This window comes from Notolepis coatsorum (assembly GCF_963971535.1).
Source record: "Notolepis coatsorum genome assembly, chromosome: 11".
Taxonomy (NCBI): domain Eukaryota; kingdom Metazoa; phylum Chordata; class Actinopteri; order Aulopiformes; family Paralepididae; genus Notolepis; species Notolepis coatsorum.
This window is the reverse complement of record NC_140175.1, coordinates 50,151,101-50,165,651: the sequence shown is the minus strand read 5'-3', so window position 1 is coordinate 50,165,651 and position 14,551 is coordinate 50,151,101. Positions and strand designations below refer to the sequence as shown.

Below are 14,551 nucleotides of genomic sequence, written 5' to 3'. Positions count from 1 at the left end.
AGCAGGGGTAGAGGGGTTCCCAACCTTTCTTCCCCAGAGCCCCACGATTCCTTGGAGACATAGGAATATGATATAAGGTATACTGGTCGTCAGCGAGATAGCCCACAGCGGATAACCATTAAATGCCATTTGAGAATATAGGCTATTAAGGCTAAATGAAATGCCATTTGAGAATATAGGCTATTAAGGCAAAACGACGGCCTATAGCCTATACATATTATTTAATGTTTTCATAAGCGTAAAGATACAAGGACAACAGTTATATTAACGATCAAGTTAGTTTACTGTATGCAGGCTTCGCAGGGCTGTGCCATGCGTTATATATGCGCAAGTTACTGTTGCTTATTATATGGTGTTTTTAACATTCGCCAAAATGCTTGATTGTGATTGGTCAATAGTGCTCGGTTGCCCCTAACAGCGGTAAATTATTTCTCGATAATTCACCGCTGTCAGGGGCAACGCGCAATAATGACCGCTGTTAGGGGCAACAGAGCGCTATTGACCAATTACAATCAAGCATTTTGATCGCAGTCACGAAAGCTAAGCTCTACCATATGCACAGCTGCACTATATCAGGTGCAATCAGACCACACACCTGCCGGCGATGACAGAGGAGCAAAAGAACAACTGCGTCTAATTTATATAGGCTACCTAATACCGACAACAAAATAGATTGTATGCCTCTACAAATCATATTATACCCGGTCGCCAATCGAACAAAACGAATAAAGGCATTCATAATCCAGCATGGTTATAATGGCACACCAACGCCAAACAGTGGTTAACGGTCTTTATTACATGGCGTTTTAACATTCGCCAAAATGCTTGATTGCGATTGGTCAATAGCGCTCTGTTACCCCTAGCAGCGGTCAATTATTTCTTGATAATTGACCGCTGCTATGGGTAACGTGCAATAATGGCCGCTGTTAGGGGCAACAGAGCGCTATTGACCAATCACAATCAAGCATTTTGATTGCAGTCACGAAAGCTATAACCTCGTTCCCAGCTTTATCTCGCACAGCTGCACTACATCAGGTGCAATCACGTCCACACCTGCCGGCGATGACAGAGGAGCCACAGAACAACTGCGTCTGCATTTGATCTCGTCTCGTCGATGGTGTAAAATGAATTAGGTATATTGTTAGTAAGTTAGCCATGTAATAAGCGGGATAATGTATAGCTATACTCTGTCATTGTCGCAAAATAATTGACCTTCACTGCGTTTAGGACACCTCGGCTGCGCCTCGGTGTTCCAGAACGCAGTGTCGGTCAATTATTTTGCGACAATGACCTCGTAGCTATACATTATTCCTCACTTATTAGTATTTTGAGCTGTCCAGGCAGAATTGCAGCAATGGTCTTAGGGAGTCGTTGATATCCGACATCACCGTGTACAAGTCCGCCAGCCTGTCGCGTATTTATCCCATAACACGCGTTGTGTCTTCTTGGTTCGACAGCGTGTTAAATTAGTTGCTTAGACCTCTGTGAACAATCTCGCTCGTGAAGTTTCTCAGAGTTCGCTCGGGTTAGTCCATTATTTCACATCCCATGGGGGTGTTTCATTACCATATATGGATAATTATGCACGAGCATTGACGGTAAGAACAAATGGTATTTATCAACACGGAGTGTGTGTACGACCCGTGTACGCACGTGTGATAAATCCCGATTTTTCTGTACGTACACACATTCTAAATTCTGTGCTTAAGAACGAAAATAGAACACGTTCTAAGAATTGTTGATAAATGAGGGCCCTGGAGCTTTTCTTTCAAAAGCCCATGAAAATGAAATGCTCTAAGGCAGAATGTAGCCTATGTCACTGAGACTTCTTAGGTGTAAATTGCTGTTGTTGTAGTGTCATGATTTGTGTATGTTAGACAGTTAGTATGTTAGTATTTATATTATCTATTAAATCATCTATATCTATGTTCAATACAAATAGTGTACAAGTGTTGAGGCATGTCATTAATCTTGACATTTACTTTAATAATAATAATAATACATCTATTTTATATAGCGCTTTTCCAGGTGCTCAAAGACGCTTTACATGGGCAGGAGAGACAAACTATGGCAAAACAAAAAACAGAAAACAGAACAAAAATAATACATGACAAAAATAAAATAAAATAACACCGACAGAATTAGAGGTCAAAAGCAAGATTGAAAAGGTGAGTTTTGAGGGCTGATTTAAAAGATGTCAGGGTGTTTGCATCACGGATATGGCTGGGGAGGGCATTCCAGAGGGAGGGGGCAGCAGCAGCGAAAATTTTTTATCTTATCAAGTGAACATATCTTGTATTTGGTACAATAAGTCTATATCGAGTAGAATTATCTTGAATTATCTTATCCCACTGGCAGATAATTTAGCTTTTTTCTGATTTTGGTCAATTTAATCTTGTTTTAAACAAGATTAAAAAAAAATTAAAACAAGATTAAATTGACCAAAATCAAGAACAAAATAAGCAAAATTATCTGTGGAATAAGATAATTCAACTCAATATTAGACTTATTGTACCAAAAAATACAAGATATTTTCACTTGATAAGATTTCTTTTTATGCAGTGTACAAATATGCAGCTACCTGGGCCTCCAGAGCACTTCTAGTGTCAGTGGACTGGACACACCAAAAACATCCTAGCAAATTCACACGCACATGACTCCATGAACATGAACATGAATAACCTATCTCGAACAATTCTAAGGTAGTTATTTCTCCGGCAGCGTGCGCTAATATGAATTCCGGCGGCACGTGCGCACGCACAAATATGGATTCCGGCAGAGTGTGCGCAGCACAGCACAGCTGTTGATTTTTTTTTCAGTTGAAACACTTAAGACAATCTATTTTCAACGTTAAGCCAAGAGAGGGTCTGTATGAATAGATGAGGCTCACCTTGAGTTTCTTCAGAATGGATGAATGGATGAGACTCACCTTGAGTTTCTTCAGCTCCTGCAGGATCATGTAGTCTGGCATGTTGTCAAACAGACCATCTGTCGCTGTTAGGATGATGTCACCAAGCTGGACATCAAACGACGAGCTGTCAGCCGCCTCAGGACTAGAGACAGAGGGAGAAAGAGGGACAGACAGCAAGGTCAGACAACAGTCACACAGGACCAATCACTTAGTAGCAGTGGGGTAGGTGTAGGCGGAGGGGTAATAGAGGGGGGGTGGGGGGTTACCACCATCACTTTCAGAGTGTCAGATTCCTGGTCTGTGAGAGGCTTCTGACCTGCACAGGGAGAGCCAGCCAGATTGTATAACAGCAAGGCTTCAAATGACCACTAACCATCTGCCAGATGCTGTGGCCTCTAGTCCGTTTTCTCTCTGTTCATGTCAGTTTTGTTTAATGTTTTTCTTTCTTTTCTACTTACTTACAGCTACTTTGGAAGGTAACCAACATGTCTTTTCTACTCTACAAACTACATTGTCTGCTAAAAACTTTAATTGGCGCATGAGATCCTGCCCCTGTGGCTGGTTGACGGGTTAGTTTCATGCCCCGGGGAGTGACCTCCAAAAAGGCCCAAAAGATCACAGGTTCGTGTGGTTATCAAACTAATGATGTGCAAGGATATCCGGTTAGTCAGTTAACCAGTCCTTTTAAATGGTTTAAATGGTTAATAAAAAAAAATTGTACAAATCTTAAATACAGTGTCTCTTATACTTAGACATCTTCAATTTAGAGCAAAGTAAAATTATTTCTGCCCCAGAAAAGATTTCCATCTACAAGACCTTTCACTACACTGTGGCCTGCGTGTGCCTCTGTTGAGTAGTTGAGTTGTAAGCCCCACAGCTAGTGGGCATAGTGGGCATCTCGTTATTGCTGCTACCATGCGCTTTAAGATGCGTTCTAAAAATGTATTTCCCTAAACAATTACTTGAGTACTACTGGAGTAATTCATGCAAGTACTCAATCTGGGAAAACATTACTCATGCCATCCCTAATCAGAATATTGACATGTCAGAATACTGACATGTCAGAATACTGACCAGTCAAATTACTGACTGACCTGTCAAACTAATGACCAGTCAAGCCACTGACTGACCAATGAAACCACTCACTGACCAATGAAACCACTGACTGACCAGTCAAACTACTGACCTACAAACAGTAATTTACATTGTAGGCATTCAGCATAAAGAAGAACGCAACGTGCCATCAGTCCAACAGTAGAATGAAACAAAGATAATTTCCATGACAACATCATCATCACAATTCTACAGCAGTCATCTTACAGTAGGTGTACTAAAGGAAATCACCATTGTACACTAGGGAGTGTCCTTTCGATCAACCATCATTAACACTTTGAATGCCATCCACAAGTTCTCGTGTTTACCCCGCGCAGGTTGAATGCCCACTCACGAGCATATTCGTTTTATTCGTTTTTTTTTTAAATTAGCGATCTGAAATCATATTTCATCAAGCGAGTCTACCGTTGGAGATCCAGTCACCCCAGGCGCTCAGATGTGAAAAAAGCGCCCCCTATCGTCTCCCAGATGGTAAATCACCCTTTTGGATTGGACTCAATGAAAATGAAGGGGAAAAAAACCCTGCACTCCACATTTTACTTCTCACTCATGTAACCGGGGTCTAACAGAGTTCACTCTGGAGTCTCGGAGCCACGGGGAATATGTGTTTTACTGTATACACGATGGATCAATCAAATTAGCAATTTTTTCGAATGGCGATCAGGAATTGGAATAAACCATTTGGATACAATCTGATCTCAGGTAAGTTATCTATGTTATCAGTATTAGGATAATCAGACTCGTTTTCACAGAGATATAAGCTTTTATGTGATTGTGTGTTATCGCTGTTTGACTGTGCGCGCCGTCAGGAAATAGGAGACTCGATTTTCGACTCGCCGCAAGAGCGTGCGTGCGTACACATATACTATCGATAATCTAGCATTTATTTGAAAACGATTCATGACATGGCCGAACAATGACAACGTTCTAGAATATTCCAGTAAAAGGCGATTATCATGGAATGTGTTGTTTTTTCCGTGAAATAGAGTGATTTTCAAAATGCTAGAAAACGGAAATGAAGCGATAAAAAAACAATCTGCCATGACAATGTTGACTGGAAAATGAGTCTTTGATAAGCGACGGGCAGATTAGACACATAATTTAAAACATAGATTAGGCGATATTAACGTTAACATTGGAGTGGATGTGGACTGGGCATTCAAGGGACTAATAAGAAATTACACTTGGGCAGTCAAAGTAGGGCTGGGCGATATGACCAAAAACGTTATCGCGATAAAATTATAAAATTATTTTCATATAATTCGATATCGATAATTATCGTCGATATAATGTCTGTCAAGTTTAATTAACTTCTTATGCTGCTGCGAATGTCTCGAGTCGAGTTGATGTCGTCATCAGTCCGCGCACGTTAGCAGTTAGCCGACAAGCGGAGTATCTCATGAGACAATGTAATAAATATGACACTAAAATACTCTCTTCCGCCACAATATATTGAAACGACGTCCACTGTATACCCCACACTACTATAAACGTGGCCTCAGAATTCACGCCACACATACTCGGCACGTAAATATATAAAACAGCGCCGTGCAAGCTAATTAGCCTAGCAAGCCTGGTTGTTGAGTGAGTCCTACCTCTGGGTCTCCTTCCGGGTCTCCTTCGCTCTCGGCCATCTCCTTCACTGATTGGTTGTTAGTGCGTGCTCATATCCAAGCTTGGAAAATCGATATATCGAAACTTTGCGACCACGTTTCATGTTTATTTCAAGGAAATAATTTATCGCGATAGTTATCGTTATCGTTTTATCGCCCAGCCCTAAGTCAAAGTGTTAATACAAGTATGAATAAAAAACATTCCTGTGATAAAGGTAATATGTATGAACCATCAACACAGCGGGTAAACAGTAACTATGGATAGAAACAGCCGTGCACAAGTATATTTTATTATCCAGGCAGCCTGCCTGCTGGGCCTGAGGAGCTGTAGAAAGGTCCCGTTTAAATATAGACTCACATCAACAGATCACCTGACCTCTTCACAGTCTACTGAAGGCAAAGTAGAGTATAGAATGCCTTTTACTCAGTGTGTATTTATTTGTGCGTGTGTGTGTGTGTGTGTGTGTGTGTGTGTGTGTGTGTGTGCTGATTATCAGGTTAAGCTTAAGGTCAGAGTAAGGGGCTAGGGAATGAACATAAGTCATTACAATGTCCCCACAAGTATAGTAAAACTGTGCATGTGTATATTGGTCTATATGTTTAGTATGTGTGCGAGTGTGTATGCATGCATGTATGGGGGGGGCGACAGGTAGTTAATCCGGAGGTTCCTGGTTCGATTCCCACTCCTCCCGGGCAGCGTGTAGAAGTGTCCTTAACCCCTAATTGCTCCTGGTGAGCACGTTGGCACCTTGCATGGTTGCCTCCGCCGTCGGTGTGTGAGTGAATGGGTAAGATGTGAGGAACAAATTGTAAAGTGCTTTGGATAAAAGCGCGATATAAATGCAGCCATATGTGCGCATGTGTGGTAAAAAAGAACATACATGTTTATCTATACTAATGAGGACTGTCCGTTGTCGTGTGTGTTCAATGGAAAAATCTTCCACCATCCAGGAGCCGCCCTGAGTGTCCCAGCCAGTGTTCCTAGAGCCCCATGAACACAGATATGTTGGCAGGGAGACCAGACCCCTACTGTGCCTCTGTGGCATGCAGCACCGTCTTGTGGTCACATGGTGGTCTTCTCTCCCTGGATGGGGGTCAGCAGGTCGGCAGGGAAAGAAGATCCCAAGTTATTTTTGTGAGGACCAGTCAAAAGGTCCTCACAACCTAACATTTTCCTCAAAAGAATGGTGGGCTGTCAAGGGTTGGTTCTCACAAGTATAGAAAAACCAACGCATAAATGTGTTTATGTATATGTTGCACCACGTGCTGCTGGCCTGGCAGGTGCAGTGAGGGAATGTCGTCAGATGATGGGGTCAGTCACATTAAGTCACCAACACTCACGACATAATAAGCACACACACAAACTGTTAAGAGTGCAGGCTTAGACGAGGTGTTTGAGATATTTAGGCCACAGTCACACTCTACTGATAATAATAACTAGCAAGGTGCACTCAGTAGAGCACAGCATTGGTCGTGCCGGACCAGAAGAGCTCATATGGGGAATCTCACTGTTTCAGGATCACCGTTTCAGCATCACTGTTTCAGGATCACCGTTTCAGGATCAAGAAATAATAATAATAATAATAATAATAATAATAATAATAATAATAATAAATAATAATAATAATAATAATAATAATAATAATAATAATAATAATAATAATAATAATAATAATAATAATAATAATAATAATAAGACATTTTAGCAGCTTGTCACTCTGACACACCCAAACCCAGACCATTTTAACATTAGCCTGAATTGACCAGATGAAAAAGTTCCATAGTGCAGAATACTGACCTGTCACTGAGCACTACGCCTTCAGCCCCCGGGGGGGCGATGGAGAGCTGGAAGGGGGTGTTGAAGTAGTGCTGCTGCTCGTCTGAGCGGTGAACCACCTCGCCCCCCCGCACCACCAGGAAGCCAGAGTCACCAAGGTTACAGGTGTGGAGCTGGTGACTCAGCCTGTCCAGAATCACGATACAGGCCGTACTGCTACCTGAGAGAGTGAGAGTGAGAGTGAGTGTGAGAGTGAGAGAGAACATTTTATTGTTATGACCAAGCTATGCATTATTTACTCTGATGCCCTGTTCCACTATTGTCTCATGTCCCAGCTGTGTGCTTTATCCTCCTCCTTGTTGCAGGGTTGATGGAGACAAAGGAGAGTCAGGTATCATCATATCAGCGCCTCACAAATCAAACAGGGCTTCAGAATAACTCACCCACCAGAACCTCCCTCACTGGAAGCTAGAGAGAGAGAACTTCTTACTTTAGACCAGTCTCTGCTCTGGTTGTGTAGACTGACAGTCCAGACTAGTCTCTGGTTGTGTAGGCTGACAGACTAGTCTCTGGTTGTGTAGGCTGACAGACTAGTCTCTGGTTGTGTAGGCTGACAGACTAGTCTCTGGTTGTGTAGGCTGACAAGACTAGTCTCTGGTTGTGTAGGCTGACACATAAACACAAAAAAGGCCAGGGGCTGTGTCCTTTTCCTGTTCCTGGAGGTCCGACCAACAGGCCCTGTCACCTTGAGCAGGGGGCACACACACACACACAAAACCCTGCTTCCTAAAATACAAGCAGACCTTCTGACAGACCAGCACGTTCACATGAGCAGTAGTGTTCAGTGTCAGCACTGGCCCCGTCCCAGAGAGACATGGGGTCTAAGTCATTTGCGTTCCATGAAGGGTATTGCATTTGAGCAAGTTAATGATGCTCAGCCTTTGGGTGTCATCCTAGATGAACGTCTAGCCTGGACAAATCCTATAAATAAGATTGTAGCTCAAATTGGTAGAGCTCTGTCTGTTACCAGGAGATGTTCCTACTTCCTGAATGATCACTCTATCAAACACATACAATCACTAGTTTCGTCTGATCTTGACTATTGCTCGGTAGTTTGGTCAAGTGCTACTAAAGAAATATCTGTACAAACTGAAAATTGTGCAGAACAGCGCTGCACGTCTGACTCTTTCACGGTCCATCCAGGGCAAGCGTTGATGGCATCAGACTCTGTCACGGCTAAAAGTCCATGACAGATTACTAAGTAATCTCCTGGGCCCTCATTCATCAACGTGACGTAGAAAATGTTCTATTTCCATACTTAAGCACAGAATTTAGAATACGTGCACGCACAAAAAAAACGGGATTTATCACACGTGCGTACACAGGTCCTACGCACACCGGTCTTGATAAATATGACTTTGATCCTACGTTTGAGCTTGTGCACTGTTTTAAGTATTTGCATACCAGAACCGCCCCGATTAACCATATACGGTAATGGCACACCCCCATGGAATGTGGAAAAATGGACTAAGCCGAGGGAAGCGTGTTATGTGACAGGCTGACAGACGTGTACACGTACGGTGATGTCGGATACGATATCTATTAACCATTGCTGCCTGGGCAGCGCAAACACTAATAAAGACCGTGCTGGAATATGACTGCCTTTTCCCGTTTCGTTTGATTAATACCCAGGGATTAAAGTTCTCCTCAATTTTATTCCAGATCGTGACGGATTTTTCGTCAATTTTCTACCTGCTGCATATGATTTCTAGAGGCATACAATCTATTTTGATGTCAGTATTGGGTAGCCTATATAAACAATAATACGAGAGCATATACAAGAACAATGAATCTCACTGCCATGTATGATGTAGCAGATACGCCATGTGTAGCCTGCCTATATGTGAAAAATACAAACTTGAACTTGAATTCCATCATGTCTGTGTGCGGGTCACTGCGGGAACTCACAAGGCTGTTGTCACAATGTAAATAAGATAAGAACGTGCACTGAAAAGTTACAGTATGTAGTTGGTTGATTATTTGTATGACAGTCAGTAAACCCTTGCAAAAAGTATCCGTTTTATTTAATGAATTGAAAACATGCAGCATGCCTTTCCTCCCGGCATGCAGCAACAACATGTATCAGGCAAATGCGCATCGCAACATTGACTGAGTGGAATCCCTTTCTATTCACATAACTGCATTTGTGATGGAGCTTTGACAGCTACAGTAACAGTCTATTGCTCGATCCATCTCCAATATCACGATGGACCGTGCCGGTGGCAAAGACCCGAGGGTGGAGAGGACTTGAATGAATTCCATCATCATATTTATATGTTGTGTCTGTCCACTATGTTTGTTACTTTGTTATCCCCCCCCCCTATCTATGTAAAGCGACCTTGGGTCTCTTGAAAGGCGCTATATAAAATGAAGCTATTATCATTATTATTATTATTGTTGTGAAGGATCAGATTAAACCGAATATGTATATTTATTTATATATATATATTTAATTGTATTTGTATATCGTTTGATATCCCCTGTATATTCCTTGTACAATATGCATTGAATATCCCCGTTTCTACTAAACAGCCCATAATAGTTTCATTCTACCATTGGACTAGAACCTGGCGCCAGGTTGCCATACCCCTAGGTTCAAGTTCAATCGTGCCGCCTAACATGTCGAGGCAGCCCCCGGTTCCGCGCAGTAATATGCCGGGCGAAATACGTGTGGTACTATTTGTTCATAGCGCATATATATATGACGCTCGTAAAGTAGAACTTTCTTTTAGTCCAGTTCTTTACCCTCCAACAGAGTGACAGACGCAAAAGCCTCCCCACGAAGCACGTGCGGTGTAGTAGGGCCTACTTGGCCCAGAATAGGCATTGAGATATCGTGTAGATTAATAGTTGAATGGTCATAGTTTGGCACCATACCGTCGAGTTGGACGTATTCTATTAAGCTAATAATAGTCTATTTATGTATTGTTGGGGAAAATGTGTATGAGGTGGACTAGTTTAATATAGGTCAACTAGCAGTGCTGAAAGACGTCTGGCTGACGTTCTTAAAACAACTTGGACAGAGGGACATTTCAGTACGGCACATTGTGTGCTGGTAATCTTATCTTGTTCTTTTCTCTCTTTCATACATACACAGCACACACACACAGACACAGGCACAGCACACACACACAGACACACGGACACGCACATACACAATACACACATACAATACACATACGTCTGTACGCAGACACACACACACATACACACACACACACACACATCTCACTCTCTACATCATATCGTGTGTGGATATCATATCTTGCTTATCTCTCTTCATGTTCTCTCTCTCCGATGTTAAATCTACGTATCATCTTAATGTACGTCATGTCAGATCTGACATGATGTGATACGTCATCATATCTGTCATGGGGGGGCAGGACTGAGAGGGGATTTAGGGACAGGCAAAGGGATCCAGGGGAGAGTGTTTTTTGTTCAAGCCGTGGTGATCCTCTTTGACCCATAGCTCTTGCTGTTAAAGAACTTCTTTTCTTCTCCTTCAATTCATTCACAGCCATCTCTCTCTCTCTCTCTCTCTCTCTCTCTCTCTCTCTCTCTCTCTCTCTCTCTCTCTCTCTCTCTCTCTCTCTCTCTCTCTCTCTCTCTCTCTCTCTCTCTCTCTCTCTCTCTCTCTCTCTCTCTCTCTCTCTCTCTCTCTCTCTCTCTCTCTCTCTCTCTCTCTCTCTCTCTCTCTCTCTCTCTCTCTCTCTCTCTCTCTCTCTCTCTCTCTCTCTCTCTCTCTCTCTCTCTCTCTCTCTCTCTCTCTCTCTCTCTCTCTCTCTCTCTCTCTCTCTCTCTCTCTCTCTCTCTCTCTCTCTCTCTCTCTCTCTCTCTCTCTCTCTCTCTCTCTCTCTCTCTCTCTCTCTCTCTCTCTCTCTCTCACACACAGTCACACACACAATCACACACACAATCACACACACAATCACACACACACACACACACACACACACACACACACACACACACACACACACACACACACACACACACACACACACACACACACACACACACACACACACACACACACACACACACACACACACACACACACACACACACACACACACACACACACACAGACACACACACACACAAACACACACACACACCGACACCGACACAGACACACACACATACAATACACACACACACACACACACACAAACACACACACACACCGACACACACAGTCACACACATACACACACACCGAGTTGTAGTAGCGTTGTAGTAGTAGAGAGAGTAGTAGTTGTAGATCTAGGTTAACTGTTGTTCCTGGAGTGGTAGTTGTAGAGAGAGTAGTAGTTGTAGATCTAAGTTAACTGTTGTTCCTGGAGTGGTAGTTGTAGAGAGTAGTTGTAGAGAGATCTAGGTTAACTGTTGTTCCTGGAGTGGTAGTTGTAGAGTAGGAGAGTAGTAGTTGTAGATCTAGGTTAACTGTTGTTCCTGGAGTGGTAGTTGTAGAGAGAGTAGTGGTAGAGTAGGAGAGTAGTAGTTGTAGATCTAGGTTAACTGTTGTTCCTGGAGTGGTAGTTGTAAAGAGTAGATCTAGGTTAACTGTTGTTCCTGGAGTGGTAGTTGTAGAGTAGTAGGTAGTTGTAGAGTAGTAGTAGCTGAAGTACAACCACACACACACAACACAATAAACACATATACACACTAAACAACGATGCATACAGCAGAGGACATACTGTTGGACACCAACCCGTTGATAAAGAACCTAATTCTCAAGGTTGGTGTCCGTTGGCAGAGGCGTACAAAGGCCGGGGACACAAAATGGCCTTCCGGAGGTACTTTTGATCTCGACATATGCGAAGAGATGAATGTAATGATTCGTAACCATAAGCCAGGCGACAGCAGCAAAAAGAGGTTGAAAAAGAGGACAGAAGAGTTGGGGGTAATGAAGCTCTACGCCCAGAAGGGGAGAGCATACAGGCAGGAAGCTTTAGCGCTAAATCAGAGAGAGACGGATATAGGGAAACCAACATCCCCACCTTATGTCACGCAATTGCCGGTGAACATGTGCTATGTGAACAAAATACTGAAGGAGTGGAGAGGTGAGCTAGGACACAACCCAGAAATTGACCCGTTGCAGAGAGCGATGTTTAGAGAAAGTGTGATGAGAGGGCTTCCAGAGGTGGTTAAGAATAGACTGGAAGACGTGGTGGGGTTAATGGACATGACTTATCCTTTGTTCTGTGCACATGTAACACATAGTGTGGAGAAGCAAAGGGCTCAGGAGCAGAAACTCAGGGATCAGGATAGAAATGACTCAAGGAAGTTAACTCAGCAACAACTGCAGCCCCAAAGGAGGTTGCAGGCAGTAATGGTGTCATCTGCGACCTCTCCACCCATGCAGGACCAGGGACCCCCGCCTGCACCTCAGGTAGTGAGAAGCTATGGCTATAGTTCACAGAACCAGGCGTTCAGGCGGCAGGCAGGGAATGGGCAATCAGGCCCACGGTTTACACAGGGACCGGGGAACGAACAACAGTTTCCCCGTTTCCACTGTTGGAACTGCGGCATGCAGGGACACAGGGAAATGAGATGTAGGCAACCATACCGTCCCGGCTCGGAGTATGGAAGACCCGTGCGCCAGGGGGAGTCACAAGGGCCCCACGACCAGGGGGAGACAGGAGGGCCCCGAAACCAGGGGGGTAATCACTAGGGGTGCCCAGAGAATGCGACGGGGGGAAATCAAATGATTGTGGTTTCCAAGGGAGCTGAGCAAGAACCTATTCTGCAGGTCCTAGTGGAGGGCAAATTAACAGAGATGATGGCAGACACTGGAGCAGGTTTTTCCTGCATAAAGCAAAAATACGCCGCTCACTTACCCCAGTCTGGACAGTATGTTCGGACGGTCGGATTCTCGGGAAAAACACAATTAATACCCACATCAGATCCAATCTCTATGACGTATAACAACAAGACCATAACAATACCTGTATTAATTTCGGACAGCACCCCGCGCAATCTCTTGGGACGAGATGCAATGTGTAAACTAGGCTGTAAAATCCTATGTACGCCTGAGGGGATTCAAATTGAACAAGACGTGTACCAAATGATGCTACAAGGGACGGGGGAGAAAGAGGCCACTGTGTTCTGGCTGGGCAACATAGATGCAGAGCTGCAAAGGGTCTGTGCCCCCTGGGAGCCATTTCTGAAAACCCAACTGCCTCAGTCTAGACAAACAAACATGGAGGCACATTGCACACTACAATATTTGACGAATAGTGACCTAGTTAGGAACAAGGCATGGTTGCAGGGACAGCCCGAGCAGGTGCAGATTGACTCATCTGCGATAATTGTAGGGAGACAGGGCGCGGCGTTGAGGGTTAACACGGGTAAGTATCTACGGGAACAACATAGACTAAGAGACGCCGCCCCACACATCACTCTGAGAATAAATCCTGGTTACGAATCCGAACATCTAGGTTCAATGATACAGGAATCCGAGACTCAAAGGTGGGTCTCCACGGAATCTCCGCTAATTTGGAACAGCGCAGATGGGAGTTTCATAAAAATAATGATTTCCTTTTCAGTTTTGGCAAAACCGCAAGTAATCAGATTACCAGGAGACCCTTGCGTTATTCCAGAGGCGGATGCTTTGCTGGAACAGGACATGTTGGCGCGCACCCCGGAACGGTTGTGGTCAAAACACGACACAGATGTGGGTCTAATATTGTCGGCACAGCCAGTGAAGGTCAGGTTAAAGAAGGGTTGTAGACCACCCTTTATCAGACAGTATACAATGAAGCCAGAGTCGGATGAAGCTATATCACATCAGATTGAGGGACTGTTAAAGGGGGGAGTGCTCGTCCCTTTCAAATCCAGATGTAATACACCTATCCACCCAGTGCTAAAGGCGGACAGGGCTAGGTACAGACTGGTACACGATTTGAGGGCGGTGAACGACGTGGTGTCTGGACCAGAGGCGGAAGTCGCTAATCCACACACCCTCCTGACAAACATCCCGAGTAGCTCGCAGTACTATACGGTCATTGATCTCACGCAGGCATTCTTCAGTGTTCCATTGGAAAAAGAGTCTCAGTATCTGTTTGCTTTTAC

General features: G+C 43.8%; 1 protein-coding gene across 1 annotated transcript in view; it reads right to left on the bottom strand.

The window, feature by feature from the left end:
* The window catches only part of LOC311236390 (protein phosphatase PTC7 homolog), a 44,540-nt gene that overhangs the window by 7,206 nt on the left and 22,783 nt on the right, over positions 1-14,551 (bottom strand). Inside the window, exons 3-4 of the mRNA XM_084324058.1 lie at positions 7,436-7,634; positions 2,930-3,053 (exon numbers count right to left, since the gene is read on the bottom strand). Of these exons, the coding sequence (XP_084180184.1) occupies positions 2,930-3,053; positions 7,436-7,634 (323 nt within the window). The remainder of the gene's footprint in view (positions 1-2,929; positions 3,054-7,435; positions 7,635-14,551) is intronic.